The 16,562-nt window shown below is 44.0% G+C and overlaps 1 protein-coding gene across 1 annotated transcript in view; it reads right to left on the bottom strand.

Annotated features, from left to right (window-relative positions):
* Positions 1 to 16,562, bottom strand: part of LOC144599312 (spermatogenesis-associated protein 16-like) — a 52,964-nt gene that overhangs the window by 32,071 nt on the left and 4,331 nt on the right. Inside the window, exon 2 of the mRNA XM_078410102.1 lies at positions 5,393 to 6,023. Coding sequence (XP_078266228.1) covers positions 5,393 to 6,007 — 615 coding nt within the window. The 5' untranslated portion in view covers positions 6,008 to 6,023. The remainder of the gene's footprint in view (positions 1 to 5,392; positions 6,024 to 16,562) is intronic.

Raw genomic sequence — 16,562 nt, 5'->3', positions numbered from 1 at the left:
TATTGATTTTAAAAATTTATTATGTTATCTATTTTTACAAACCTGTTATGCTGCTGCAAATAGGAATTTCATTGTTCTGTTATCAACACATATGTCAATTAAATACTCTTGTCTCTTGAATAATGCTCAGAGATTTTACTTCCAATTAGAAAATGAGAAAAACAGTAATTACTCTAAATCGTGGATATCCTGAACGACATATTGTTCACCAAAGAAAGAAAATAATAATAATTCCATGAATATTGATTGAATGTTATTATTTTAGAAGTGTTCATATTACTTATTTAAAGTAAAACTTAAAACAACCAGATGCATTTCCTTATGCCAGTTGCTGGAGAGCGACATAGAAGCATCGAAAAATAGGTGCAGGAGTAGGCCATTCGGCCCTTCGAGCCAGTACCACCATTCAATATGATCATGGCTGATCATCTAAAACAGTACCCCGTTCCTGCTTTTTCCCCATATCTTTTGATTCCTTTAGCCCCAAGAGCTAAATCTATCTCTTGAAAACATCCAGTGAATTGGCCTCGAAAGGAGACACAAAATGCTGGAGTAACTCAGCGGGACAGACAGCATCTCTGTAGAGAAGGAATGGGTGACGTTTCGTGCTGAACTCTCGTTGGAGAATGAATTGACCCCGCTGGCTTCTGTGGCAGAGAAGTCCACAGATTCACAAATCTCTGGGTGAAGAAGGTTTTCCTCATCTCAGTCCTAAATGGCCTTCCCCTTATTCTTAAACTGTGACCCCTGGTTCTGGACTCCCCCAACATCTAGCCTGTCCAATCCTTTAAAATTTTTATATGTTTCTATAAGATCCCCTCTCATCCTTCTAAATTCCAGTGAATACAAGCCCAGTCAACCCATTCTTTCATCATATGTCAGTCCCACCATCCCGCGAATTAACCTGATGAACCTATGCTGCACCCTCAATAGCAAGACACAAGAGAATCCTAAATAAGCTCGCATAAACACCGATTTAAATAAATATTAGGAGAAATCATATTTTCAAAGGATGTAATTTGCTGTGGTGCATAGAAACTGGAGGGCAATTTTGAAAAAAAAGTGCAATTTTGGCCCGCAAACCAAAATGCAACTTGGGGATCATGCAGTAAATACTTGTCTTATTCACTTGCTTCTGAGATAACGTGCTAGATCTGATTAATTTTCAACATACTTTTCAAGACTGATATCAAGAAGTATGTACCAAGATAAAACAATAGGCCATGTCACCAAGGTTAGAATTATACATTCTCACAGCAGAAGAAACTGCCACTATGCCAGTGAAGGCTCCTTGAAATATGAGAATAACACGGAATGTTGTATGAAACCTCTAAACTTTGCCAAGTGACTCTGAAAGGAATACATGCAAGCAAACCATAAGAAATATAACTCATGCCATCCAGAGGGATAATTCATTTTGTCACTCATGTCATTCACCAGAATACAACACTGGTTTTGAAAGACAGTGGATAGTATCTTCAAGTAGATTTGTATATAATTCCTGATTCACCCAAATTTTATTTAAGTGGGGATTAAACCTATAAAACAGACTGAGCAGAAGAGTAGTGTGATTGTAGCGCTGCCTCGCAGCTCCATCCTGACCTTGGGTGGATATTACACGTTCTTTCTAGATGTGTTCTTCTGGATGTTTTGGTTTTCTCTAACGTACGGAAGACGCGCCAGTTGTAAGGTTAGCTAGCTACTGAAAATCTGTGTCGGGAATTTTGTCCTGCCACCTGATGTGAAGAAGTCTGTGTAGGCAGCTCAAGTGAAAGTGGTTGAGCTGTTTGGCATGTCTGCTGTAGACAGTCCAGGTCTCACTGGCATAGAGAAGACATTGTCGTGGGGGGGGGTCCAGTCGCCGTTTTTTTGGCGACCTGCTGCAACTATGACAGTCGCCGGCAGTCGCCTTAAAAAACGCCTAATTGGGACAGGGCCTTTAGTAATATACTGGACCAAGTGGACCATTCCTCGTAGAGGGGGACAGGAAAGAGGAGAGGGTTCCACTCAACTTAGTCCCATGGCGCCAGCGCTGCAGCCAGAGCAAGCCGCGGACACAAAGCCTCTCCTATATTGGTCTAGCACCCTCAACCCCCACCCTAGTCAATCCCCCTTATCCACCCCTCTCGTGGGTGGGCGAGAGTGGACAGGGAGAAGGCACTGACCTCGGCTCCATTTCTTCTGCGGGACCGGGGCGTGAAGCCGAAGCCGAGGCGTCTCCTGCAGCTCGACTGCGAGCGGCAGGCGACGGCCATCTTGTTGGACCTTGTGCCGCCGCCTCTACGGCGTGCTGCATCGTGGGAGGAAGATCAGGCGCAAGGCATGCCGGGACGGGTGCCGGTCCTCCCGCTGGTCCTCCCGGGGGGGGGAAGCGCATTTATTAAAGTTTATAATGTAAATTGTTTTTAAAAAGTAACAAAAGTGGGTCTACACCATGCACCCTTCTCCCCCCCCCACTCCCCCCTACCCTCCCTCCTCCCTTCCCCTCCTTTTAAACTTAAAAATAACAGCATAACATAAGAGCTTTATTTGTCATTCGGTACCGAGGTACCGAACGAAACTACATAGCAGTCATACAAAAAAAGAACACAAGACACATAACCCCAACACAAACGTCCATCACAGTGACTCCAAACACCCCCTCACTGTGATGGAGGCAACAAAACTTCCACTCTCTTCCCCACGCCCACGGACAGACAGCTCGTCCCCGACCGACCCGCACAGTCCCCGCAAGGGGATGGAAGTCCCCGCGGCCGAGTCGCACCGGGTGCTGAAACGTCTCGCGGCCGAGCCGGGCGATGGAAGGCCCCGCGACCAAGCCTTGCGCAGCTAAGTCCCGTGGCCGAGCCGCACCGGGCGATGTTAAGTCCCGTGGCCGAGCCGCACCGGGCGATGTTAAGTCCCGTGGCCGAGCCGCACCGGGCGATGTTAAGACCCGCGGCCGAGCCGCACCAGCGATGAAAAGTCCCACGGCCGAGCTGCACCGGGCGATGTAAAGTCCCGCGGCCAAGCCGCACCGGGCGATGTTAGGCCCCGCAGCCGAGCTGCACCGGGCACTGTTAAGTCCAGCGGCCGAGCCGCACCAGCGATGTAAAGTCCCGCGGCCAAGCCGCACCGGGCGATGAAAAGTCCCGCGGCCGAGCCGCACCGGGCGATGAAAAGTCCCGCGGCCGAGCCGCTCCGGGCACTGTTAAGTACAGCGGCCAAGCCGCACCGGGCGATGTAAAGTCCAACGGCCGAGCCGCACCGGGCGATGGAAAGCCCCGCGGCCGAGCCGCACCCCACGCCGTGAGGAAGAGAAAAGTTTCCCCCACCCCCCCCACCCACACCACCACCCCCCACACATACACAACCAAAAAAAATACAAAAACCATCCCAACACCGACACACAACAAAAAAAAAAAGGAAAAAAGACGAACAGACTGCTAGCGAGCCGCAGCCGTTAGGCGCCGCCACTTCCACAGTGAATAACTTAAAAAATATAACACTGATTTCAATAAAATTACTTGCATTATCACTAAAGTGACAATGGTAAGTAAGGTGGGCCTAAAATTGTCGCGCTATCGTGTACCGTTTTGGCTGAAGTTTAGTCACAAACAAGATAACAAGAGTTTTAGTATATAGATAGAGATATAGATTCAGAATTGTGCTGCCCTGAAGGACTTTACAGGCTTTATCCCATCTGGATGGTTTCAAGATTGAATATAATCAAAAAATATCAAAGACGACCATTTAGGAAGTGTTCAATGACATGATCATGACAGGCAATATAACATGTTAGATATTCATGTCATTTTTTTCCATTTCTGGGCCTCCCGTGATCACAACAGTTCCTGAGAACTGTTCATAAACAGGGTGCTTAAATCAACTCTGATTAGATATTGCCACAAACCAAGTTCCCATATGGCAAAAGATGCCTGCAGCCCCTTAGCAGGCAGCAAACCCATCTTGTTGGTCTTCCAAAAAGTCATTTGTATTTACAGATTGTACACAAGTTTGGCAATCGTAACCTGGGGAGGATCAGTTTCGTCTTCACTCTCTCTCCAAATAAATATAAAATTAATCTCCCAAAAGGCCCACTGATTATTGACTATCTAATACAGAAATAATAACGTGAAGTTCTTTGATTTTCCCTCAAAACCGTACACTAAACTTCCAATTTTATTATACCTGTCCCTATACCTCCTCCTTCACCTCCATCCATGGCCTCCAATAGTCCTTCCAGGTGAGATAGAGGTTCACATGCATCTCTAACCTCATCTTCTGCATCCGGTGTTTCCGACGTGGCTTCCTGCACATCAGCAAGACCAAGCATAGATTTGCCGATCCTTTTGCCAAACCCTCCCTCCCTCCCTGTGCCCCACAAGGACTCGTACCCATTTCTCTTCTCTCCCTCCAGCATTCCTTCCTCTGCTTTCACAATCCTGTTGTCTCACATCTTTTTTGATCTTTTCACCCCTGGCCTTTGTCCAACCAAAAATCCCCTATCCTGTGTTCACGTATTAGCAGCAAAGCTTCGTACTGTCCCATCTCTCACCATTTTCTTTACTGCCCCCCAATATTCAATCTGTAGAAGGGTCCCAACCCCAAACATCACCTATGTTTTCCAGGGATGCTGCCTGACCTGCTGAGTTACTCCAAAACTTTGTCCTTTTTTTTGTAAACCAGCATCTGCAGTTCCTTTTTTCTACAATTTTATTTCTTCTTGAATTTGATTTTTTTCGATTTCACCACCTCACAATTATGATAATGACAATTGAAAAAACCCAAGAACTTTCCACGATTAAAACATTTTTAAAAGAGTAGAAAGACAGAGAAGGCAAGCAAAAATAAGGAAAAACACCAAAAAATCTGATGAGGTCCAGAGCAGGATGTTAGTGGAAATACATGAATGAGAGTCCAGAACACCCATGGCAAAAAGACAGCACAATTAAACTAAGATAAGTTGTCAACAATTTTGAATGTATCCAACTTCCAGAAACATTGCAAAACTATGATCTTTTAAATCAAGAAATTTAAAATACTTTAATATTGATATAAACTGAAATTATTAAAATAATCTAAAAGTACTAAAAGATTATTCTCTCACAACCATTCTCTTCATTATGGAAATGAACTCCAAAGGTCGGAGGTTTAAGGGGATTCTCACATTAAGGAGTATCTCTGTAACTTTGTGCTCCCTTATTATAGAAACAATGGGGCTTGCTTGTCCATGCGTAAAGGAACAAAGCTGAACCAGCTGTGTGAAATGCAGGGAAGTGTCAGTGGTATTGTAAAGAAGTATTAGCATTTTCCCCAAACAACCTGGCATGTTATTCTACAATCTGCCGTGAACACTGAAAACGAATGATTAACAATTAATGAAAGGCTAAAAATAATAAGTAGCAACTACCTCCAAAGCTGTTCTGAATCGTCCTGCTGCAACTGAGTACTTCTTCTGGTGGTAGTAAAAGCTTGCATCCTTCAAAGCTTTAGCAAGCCATTTATCCATCTGAGGTGCCAAATTTAAAGCACAGGAATTTGTAGATTCTCCTGATTTGGTAACTTCACATGTTGATTCAGCACTTCGGTATTCTTGGGATTCCACAAATTCATACATTATTTGTTGTTCATCAACATAAACCAATTTCATTTCGACATCCATTACACTTTTTAAGGGCACACGACTGAGGGACTGAATAACTGGTGGATCCTGATGTTCAATTATTTTCAGTTCTTTTTTGCTGGTGCATTTTTCTTCGTTTTCTAATTTTCTTTTGATTCCTAAACTGTCTAATGTATTCTTTCTCTTTAGCTTGACTTTCCTTGTATGTGTTATTCTCTGATTCAAATAGGATTCAGGTTTTCTGTTACAAACTTTGTCATTCCCATTAGACGGTCTTGGATCCTCTGCATTTTCCAATGTGCTATTTTGAGATAAGGTAATAGCGTCTGATTCTTTTGCGATTTTAGTGTTGAGAACCATGTTCTGTTTTCCATCTGAACTTTTCAGATTTGTAGAAGCCATATCCAAACATTGATACCTAAACAGATTGTAAATTATGAATAGTATTTACTTGGAAGTGCATATAATTTTCAATCACATCACATTATTGACTCTTTTGATGTTACACAGACTTGAACTAAAATATATCAATGATGAATAAAAACCACAAATTTAGTTTGACAAAAGAAGAATGGATAATTAATCAAATGAATGGTAAATGATGGCCCAAAGGTGCCCTCTCAAGCAGAATCTTAAAACAAGGACATGGGTCCTGCTTCTTTGCAGGTATTTTGGCATGGAGTCCAAGCATGAAAGAATCCAGCACCAAGTTAGCACATGATGGTGCACAGAATGGACCTTGTCCTTATGTGCATGGAAGCCAAGGCCAAATCTGTTCACACAAACTAACCAAGACGCAGTGAGTATTAACAATGCTGTAAATTCCATTACAACATAAGCACCTGTGTCAAGCAGCTGCAGAATGGACTGCTGAAAGGCTACATTTGATTACTGTGCAAGTAGAGGACACTCATGTCACTCAGTGATAGAGCTACTTGAGTCCAACAATCAACCATCTGTGATGTCCTCCTAAAAAAGCACAAATCTTTCCACAGGTCACGTTGCAGCCACGGGATTGGCATTACACACAAAAAAAAGGACAGGAACTAACGGGACCTGCAAGCATGATTTGTTAGATTTTATATGTAACATAGCTTGATTCCATTGACAAATTTTGTTTGATATGTTGAACTTGGGTGACATTTATTTTCACAATATGGCAAGACAGATGCTGCCATAAAAAGTGACAGAGAGAAAAGTATGGTTTGGTGAACGGAGAATCTGGAATGCCGTTTCAGGAATCATGCTGTAATAACTTTGCCAAGAAATCACAGTAGAGAGGGAGTGTCTAAGTTGATTCCTTTCTTCCTATTCTGCCACATATTTGTAATTCTCAGTTGCTTACCAGAATAGGCAGCTTGCCATATAGCTTCATGATAGTGATGTGTGGGATATGCAGCAAATCAGTTGCAGAGCTCCTCTAGTGTGACCTATTTAGTGGAAAAGTTGTTTCAGCATGCTAATTTGTGCTATTTTATATAGCGCATGACTGCCTATCCACCTGTAGACTTCTTAGCGTGCACCTGAGCTGTGGATGTTGTAATGTTTCATGCAAAAGGCACAATCAACACCAAACACTGCTGTTGGTACACAGGCTAGATTAAAAAATGGCATGTATGTGTGGGACGAAACTGCAGATGCTGGTTTATACCGAAGACAGACGCAAAATGCTGGAATAACTCAGCGGGTCAGGCAGCATCTCTGAAGAAAAAGAATAGGTGACGTTTTAGGTTGAGACGCCTGAAGAAGAGAACTAGGTCTCTGTTCTCCCCTCCCCCCCATGCAACTGGATCCTTGACTTCCTCATTGGCCAATCTCAACTGACATGGATAGACCATCAGCATAGTGAACCTGATAATGAGTACAGGAGGAGATCGATAATCTGGTTGAGTGGTGTCAGAACTGTAATAGTGCCACCTTTGGTTGGAGGATTGTAAATGATTGAATAAACCACAGTACAGCAGTGCAGTCATGTTCCGGTCGGCAGTGAGTTAACTTGTTATTCTGTGTCTGAGTTCAAGATATCACAAATTGGTGACGAGAGTGGGATCGTTGATTCCCCAGCTTTACTTAGACAATAGGTGCAGGAGTAGGCCATTTGGCCCTTCGAGCCAGCACCGCCATTCAATGTGATCATGGCTGATCATTCTCAATCAGTACCCCGTTCCTGCCTTCTCCCCATATCCGCTGACTCCGCTATCCTTAAGAGCTCTATCTAGCTCTCTCTTGAATGCATTCAGAGAATTGGCCTCCACTGCCTTCTGAGGCAGAGAATTCTTGTTTGTGTAGATAAGGAATTCTACGGAGAAGGTTGTATACTTTTGGTGTCAAGGAAAGCTGGAAATCGGGTCACAAAGTTGAATTCTGTGAGACTGTTTAAAAAAAATAAAATGGTGGTGCCCAGTGGATATATGGGAAGGGGCCATAGTGGAAAGCTGTGTGTGGAGCCAGAGGATGTAGGAGATGTTTTAAATGAATTTTTTGCATCTGTTTTTACGAGGGAGGAGGGCGATGCGGACTTAGAAATGGAGCAGGAGGGTTGTGATGTTCTTGAGCATATTGCTATTGACAGGGAGGCGGTGCTGGAGGCTCTGGCAGGCTTAAAAGTGGATAAGTCTCCGGACCCTGACGAGATCTATCCCAGGATGCGGAGAGAGGCAAGGGAGGAGATTGCGGGGGGTCTGGCACAAATTTTCAGAGCCTCTCTTGCAACAGGGGATGTACCGGAGGACTGGAGGATAGCTAATGTGGTGCCATTATTTAAAAAGGGCAGTAGGGATAAACCTGGGAACTACAGGCCGGTGAGTCTGACATCGGTGGTGGGGAAGCTGCTAGAAAAGATTCTGAGGGACAGAATCAGTCTTCACTTGGAGGATCAAGGGTTAATTAAGGATAGTCAACATGGCTTTGTTAAGGGAAGGTCGTGTCTGACTAACTTGATTGAATTTTTTGAAGGGGTGACCAAGGAGGTAGACGGGGGTAGTGCAGTGGATGTGGTATACATGGATTTCAGTAAGGCTTTTGACAAGGTCCCACACAGGAGACTAGTCAAGAAGGTAAGAGCCCATGGGATCCAGGGCACCTTGGCAAAATGGATAAAAAACTGGCTTAGTGACAGAAGGCAGAGGGTGATGGTAGAAGGGTGCTTCTGTGACTGGAGGCCGGTGTCCAGTTGGGTCCCTTACTGTTTGTAATCTACATAAATGATCTGGATGTCAACGTACAGGGCATGATCAGCAAGTTTGCAGATGACACAAAGGTAGGGGGGGTGGTGAATAGCGAAGAAGGGATCTGCAAGCTGCAGGAAGATATAGATGAGATGGTCAGATGGGCGGAGCAGTGGCAGATGGAATTTAATCCTGAAAAGTGCGAGGTGATGCACTTTGGCAGAAATAACTTGGAGAGGGAGTACACCATGAATGAAAGGACCCTAGGGAAGACAGGGGTACAGAGGGACCTTGGAGTACAGGTACACAAGTCCTTGAAGGCAGCAGGACAGGTGGATAGGGTGGTTAAAAAGGCATATGGGTTACTGGCCTTCATTAGCCGGGGCATCGAATATAAAAGTAGGGGGGTAATGATGGAATTGTACAGAACACTGGTGAGGCTACAGCTGGAGTATTGTGTACAGTTCTGGTCACCACATTATAGAAAGGATGTGATAGCTTTGGAGAGGGTGCAGAGGAGATTCACCAGGATGCTGCCAGGGATGAAGGGCCTCGGCTATGAGGAGAGACTGGGCAGACTGGGGTTGTTTTCCCAGGAGCAGAGAAGGCTGAGAGGGGACATGATCGAGGTGTACAAGATCATGAGGGCATGGATAAGGTAGATGGCGGGGAACTTCTTCCACTGGTGGAAGGTTCAACAACGAGGGGACATAGATACAGGGTAAAGGGAGGGAGGTTTCGGGGGGATGTGAGAAAGAACTTTTTCACCCAGAGGGTGGTTGGAGTCTGGAACTCACTGCCTGGGGTGGTGGTGGAGGCGGGAACACTCACAACGTTTAAGAGGCATTTGGATGGGCACTTGAAATGCTACAACATTCAGGGCTACGGTCCAAATGCGGGAAAATGGGATTAAAATTAGACTGTGTTTGGATGGGCCGAAGGGCCTCTTTCTGTGCTGTAGGACTCTATGATTAGGTGAGTTCCAGCAAAGCCGGGAAACGTTCAGTGCGTACATCGAACGTTTAGAGATGTTTTTTGCTGCAAATAACATCACTGAAGTAGAAGTTTCTGATGCAGAATCAAGACGGTTGAATGAAGCAACTCAAAAGAGCAATTTTTCTCACTGAAATGGGTCCCGATGTTTATGATACTGTAAAGAATTTATTAGCTCCAGCCAAACCAAAGGACACGCCTTTGAAGGATATTCTGAAGAAGTTAACAGAACATTATGACTCTCAGCCCTTAGAAATAGCTGAAAGCTATAGTTTTGGAACGAGATGCCAACTTCCAGAGGAGGATATTAGTAATTTTATCGTGACACTCAAGAGGTTATCAATTCATTGTAATTTTGGAAATTTCCAAGACCAGGCATTAAGAGACCATTTTGTGTGTGGACTGAGAAGTGAGCGGATCCGAAGTAAGCTGATGACGGTGTATGACCTGATCTTTGAAACAGCTTGTAAAACTGCTTTGTCAATGGATATGGCAGAAAGGGGTTCTAGAGAAGTCAGGACAACTTCTAGACAACCAGCGGAAGAGTTGAACAAGCTGCAGTCCAGCAAACTAAAAATGGATAAGTCGACAAAGACGTCAGAGAATCGTTATCCATGGAAGGGTAGCAAGACGACTGCAAAGTCATGTTATCGCTGTTTGGGCTCACATCTAGCACAGTCTTGTCCGTTCTTCAAGGCAGTGTTGCTCGTGTCACAAGATGGGACACCTAGCGAAGGCTTGTCGAAAGGCTAAGCAGAAAAAAGGTTTAACAACAAGTAAGCTGCATTCTGTGGATCAACTGCAGGTAGAGGAAGAGCTTCTCGAGATATACACCATCTGCACCAATGAGCTAGTAAACCGGAAGACAAAGAATGTGTCCGTGCAAGTCCAGTTGAATGAAGCTCATGTTAGCATGGAAGTCGACACAGGAGCATCTGTGAGCGTGATTCCAGAATTTGTGTATCGGGAGAAGCTGTCAAATTCCTTTGGAAGCGAAGTGAATCGAGCTACGTGGTTACTCTGGAGAGTAGATTCCAGTGTTAGGATGCGTACATGTACCAGTTAAGTATAAGGAGCAACAGGCGGAGTTGCCCCTCGTAGTTGTAAAGGGAGATAAACCTGTGTTGCTAGGTCAGAATTGGCTGCAGATCTTGAAGCACAACTGGAACGAGATATTCCTCGTTCGTGAAGAATTCAAGTGTCCGGAGGACGTAATCAAGTAAGATTCGAAGGTGTTTAGCGACCAGGGAGAGCCATTATCAGTAAGGTAGAAAGTAGTGAATGGGCAACACCCATTGTAGTTGTACCTAACTAAACCTAACTAAACCTGATGGTAGTGTTAGACTGTGTGGGGATTATAAGGTGACCGTAAACCAGGTACTTGAAGATAACATATCAGATACCCTACCAACGGCAGAGGATTTGTTTAGCACCCTCACAGGCGGCCAAGTCTTCACAAAAATCGACTTGACAAATGCCTACTTGCAGTTAAGTGTAGATGACGAATCTAATTCCAAGCTAACTATTAACACGCATTTGGGAATGTTTCAGTTCAATAGGCTTCCATTTGGTATATCATCAGCCCCAGTGATTTTTCAAGGGGTAATAACACAAATTGCAGAGGGAATTGAAGGTGTGGTGTGTTACTTGGATGACATCCTCATCTCAGCCCCTGACACATGATGAAAGGTTGGAAGTGGTACTCAAACGACTTGAAACACACAGTGTAAGAGTGAAGGCACAGAAATGTGAGTTCTTTCAGAACTTGGTAGACTACTTGGGTCATAAGATAGACAAGGATGGTCTACACCCCACCAAGGGTAATGTTGATGCGATCAAAAATTCACCCACTCCCAGAAACATATCTGAGATCCCATCCTTTTTGGGATTAGTGCATTATTATGGGAAGCGTGCCAAATCTGTTCACCTGTTTACATCACTCGAATGAGCTTATGAGAAAAGATGTACCATGGAAGTGGACATGTAAATGTGATCAAGCTTTCAAGTCATGTAAAGCTCAGTTGGCAGAGAGTTCAATGCTTGTTCATTACGCTGTCAATAAGCCAATGAAGTTATTAGCATGTGATGCTTCACCATACAGTGTTGGTGCTGTGATCTCTCGTGTGTTAGAAAATGGAGAGGAAAGGCCAATAGCATTTGCGTCTAGAACACTCAATGCCAGTGAGAGAAATTATGCGCAAATAGAGCGAGAGGCTCTTGCATTGATTTTTGCCGTTAGGAGGTTTCACAAATACTTGTAAGGTAGAAGGTTTGTAATCGAGACAGATCACCAGCCGTTGACAGTGATCCTAAATCCAAAAGCACACATTCCAACTCTGGCAGCAGCCAGAATGCAAAGATGGGCATTGATATTGTCTGCATATCAGTATGATATTCAGTATCGTAAGGCAGTTGAGCACAGCAATGCTGATGCCATGTCTAGATTACCTTTGGAATCGGAGGTTACCCCAAACAGAGAGGACTTGTTTTGTTTCTCTCGTGTAGATGAGTTACCTATCACATCAGGGGACATTCGGAAGGCTACTCGCACTGACAGATTTTTGTCAAGAGTGCAGGAATATATTACAAATGGATGGCCAAACAAATTGCCGAATTCAATAGACAATAGGTGCAGGAGTAGGCCATTCAGCCCTTCGAGCCAGCACCGCCATTCAATGTGATCATGGCTGATCATTCTCAATCAGTACCACGTTCCTGCTTTCTCCCCATACCCCCTGACTCCGCTATCCCCAAGAGCTCTATCTAGCTCTCTCTTGAATGTATTCAGAGAATTGGCCTCCACTGCCCTCTGAGGCAGAGAATTCCAGGCACGGTAGCGCAGCGGTAGAGTTGCTGCTTTACAGCGAATGCAGCGCCGGAAACACAGGTTCGATCCTGACTACGGGCGCTGCACTGTAAGGAGTTTGTACGTTCTCCCCGTGACCTGCGTGGGTTTTCTCCGAGATCTTCGGTTTCCTCCCACACTCCAAAGACGTACAGGTATGTAGGTTAATTGGCTGGGTAAATGTAAAAATTGTCCCTAGTGGGTGTAGGATAGTGTTAATGTACGGGGATCACTGGGCGGCACGGACTTGGAGGGCCGAAAAGGCCTGTTTCCGGCTGTAGATATATGATATGATAACCCCTTAATAATCTTATACGTTTCGATAAGATCCCCTCTCATCCTTCTAAATTCCAGTGTATACAAACCTAGTCGCTCCAGTCTTTCAACATATGACAGTCCCGCCATTCCGGGAATTAACCTAGTAAACCTACGCTGCACGCCCTCAATAGCAAGAATATCCTTCCTCAAATTTGGAGACCAAAACTGCACACAGTACTCCAGGTGCGGTCTCACTAGCGCCCTGTACAACTGCAGAAGGACCTCTTTGCTCCTATACTCAACTCCTCTTGTTATGAATGCCAACATTCCATCGGCTTTCTTCACTGCCTGCTGTACCTGCATGCTTCCTTTCAGTGACTGATGCACTAAGACACCCAGATCACGTTGTACGTCCCCTTTTCCTAACTTGACACCATTCAAATAATAATCTGCCTTCCTATTCTTACCACCAAAGTGGATAACCTCACACTTATCCACATTAAACTGCATCTGCCATTTAATGTGGATAAGTGTGAGGTTATCCACTTTGATTCAGAGGCAGAACTGAAACCATTCTTTGTACGTAGGAACGAACTCTCAGTAGACCAAGGTTGTGTCATGTGGGGATCGAGAGTTGTAATACCTGAAAAATATGGAGTAAAATTGCTTGAAAATCTTCATGATCAGCATTTGGGAATGTGTCTAATAAAGAATCTAGCTAGAAGCTATCTATGGTGGCCTGGAGAAGCTATCTATGGTGGCCTGGTCTAGATAAGGACATAGAACAAACGTTGAAATAGTGTAGCACATGTCAAGCAGTTGGAAATAATCCACCCACAGTACTGCTACAGCCATGGAAATGGCCGGTTAGAGTGTGGCAAAGATTACACATTGACTTTGCAGAGTTAGATGGACAACAATTGTTCATTGTGATTGATAGTCACTCCAAGTGGGTTGAGGTGTTTTCGATGAAAAAAACGACATCCAGCAAAACGATAGACATTTTGCGTGGGTTGTTTGCGTCCTATAGATTTCCAGAGGAAATTGTGTCTGATAACGGACCACAATTCTGTTCACAAGAGTTTGCACAATTCATGAAAGGGAATGCTGTAAAACACACTAGAGTAGCTCCATACCATCCTGCTTCCAATGGAGCAGCAGAACGCACAGTGCAAATTGTGAAGCGTACTTTAGTCAAACAACTGCTGGATCCAAATCCAAAGAAAAGACAGTTGTCTTTGTTTCACAAACTGGCTAACTTTCCGATTTCATATCAAAACACACCTCACACCAATACTGGTCAAACATGAGCTGAACTGTTCTTGAAAAGAAAACCCAGAAAAAGGTTTTCACTGTTGAAACCAAACTTGGCTCAAACAGTAGAAGAGAAACAGGAGAAATAAAAAGCATATCATGACGGAAGTAGAGTAAAGGAAAGGAATGTTGAGATGAATCAGAAGGTAAAGGTGAAAAACCATCATCACAAGTGGGTGAAGTAGTTACCTGGAAGAGTAGTGAGAAAGTGTGGACCACGGACATACTTGGTCAAGATATTTGGAAGTGGAAAGGTGAGAAAAGTACACATTGACCATGTCATGCCTATGAAAGCAGACAGGGTTGAAATCAGACCAATTAGACGAGTCAGATAATTGGGTTACCACTTAAGTACAGGTACCAGGTGAACCAGAAATGGTACAAGAAGGTACACAAGTTAGTGAGAGTTTGAATCAGCCTGAAAATGGAGGTTCAAGTGGGGTTGACAATCAAACAAAATTGACTGATGGACTGGAATCTCTGAATGTAGGTCAAAAGGAAGGCTTGACTCGATTAAAAATTAGTCCAAGTGGCTCTAAACAGTCAGAAACTGTTGGTCAGGGAAGATATCCAGAAAGAAGGAGAAACCCAGTGGTTAGGTTAAATTTGTGAAGTTATTGCCTGAAATGCACATATCATTTGTGTATGCAAAATATATGAATGATGCCCTCATTTTATTCAGGTTATATAAAAGTAAACTATCAGACAAGATTGTAATAATTTCATACCGTTGGTTATATTCAAAACAAAATGTCCACAAGGATTTTTTTTTTTTATTAGGGTGGAAGGAGTTGTAATAGTGGCACCTTTGGTTGGAGGATTGTAAATGATTGAATATACCACAGTACAGCTGTGCAGTTATGTTCCGGTCAGCAGTGAGTTAACTTGTTATTCTGTGTCTTGGACAGGTTGTATGAGTGGGCGGATACATGGCAGATGCAGTTTAATGTAGATAAGTGTGAGGTTATTCACTTTGGAAGTAAGAATAGAAAGGCAGATTATTATCTGAATGGTGTCAAGTTAGGAAGAGGGGATGTTCAACGAGATCTGGGTGTCCTAGTGCATCAGTCACTGAAAGGAAGCATGCAGGTACAGCAGGCAGTGAAGAAAGCCAATGGAATGTTGGCCTTCATAACAAGAGGAGTTGAGTATAGGAGCAAAGAGGTCCTTCTACAGTTGTACCGGGCCCTGGTGAGACCGCACCTGGAGTACTGTGTGCAGTTTTGGTCTCCAAATTTGAGGAAGGATATTCTTGCTATTGAGGGCGTGCAGCGTAGGTTCATTAGGTTAATTCCCGGAATGGCGGGACTGTCGTATGTTGAAAGGCTGGAGCAATTAGGCTTGTATACACTGGAATTTAGGACGAGGGGGGATCTTATTGAAACATATAAGATAATTAGGGGCAGGAAACATGTTCCCAATGTTGGGGGAGTCCAGAACAAGGGGCCACAGTTTAAGAATAAGGGGTAGGCCATTTAGAACGGAGATGAGGAAGAACTTTTTCAGTCAGAGAGTGGTGAAGGTGTGGAATTCTCTGCCTCAGAAGGCAGTGGAGGCCAGTTCGTTGGATGCTTTCAAGAGAGAGCTAGATAGTGCTCTTAAGGATAGCGGAGTGAGGGGGTATGGGGAGAAGGCAGGAACGGGGTACTGATTGAGAGTGATCAGCCATGATCGAATTGAATGGCGGTGCTGGCTCGAAGGGCTGAATGGCCTACTCCTGCACCTATTGTCTATTGTCTGAGCTCAAGATATCACAAGAACAATAATCTTGTTCTTAAAGTCAGCAAGACAAAGGAACTGAAGGAAAGGAAAGCCAAGAAACCATGCACTGTTTTCTTTGGTAGGACAATGGTGGAGAGAGTCAATAGAGTCAAGTTCCAGGCTGCACACATATTTGATGATCTATTTTGAGCCCTGCACAATGATACAGTCATGAAGGAAGCTTAACAGCGCCTTTACTTCTTCAGAGGTTTGAGGAGATTCGGCATATCATCGAATAGTCCATTGAACTTTTACATATAGAGAGCATGCAGACTGGTTGCATCATGGCCTGGTTCTGAAATTCATGATTCACTCTACATGAACAAGTAGAGTGTTCTTACAACTCTAAGTTGTAACTCAAGAACAAAGGCGGCTTCATGAAAGCATGGACTTTCTCCAGTCCATCATGGGTACTGACCTTCCCACTATCAACACCTCAGGTTCTAGAACAGCTTCTTCTCATCAACCATCAGAATCTTGAACTACCATCCACAACCCGAGCCACAACCTTACCTCAGCACTTGCTCTATTTACTTTGGTTTTTGCACTTTAGTGGTCTAGTTTACTTACATTAACTGACAATTTATCATATAATTATTGTTGTCATTGTGCTTAAGGT

This window comes from Rhinoraja longicauda, chromosome 13 (assembly GCF_053455715.1).
Source record: "Rhinoraja longicauda isolate Sanriku21f chromosome 13, sRhiLon1.1, whole genome shotgun sequence".
Taxonomy (NCBI): domain Eukaryota; kingdom Metazoa; phylum Chordata; class Chondrichthyes; order Rajiformes; family Arhynchobatidae; genus Rhinoraja; species Rhinoraja longicauda.
This window is presented reverse-complemented; position numbering and strand designations above follow the sequence as displayed.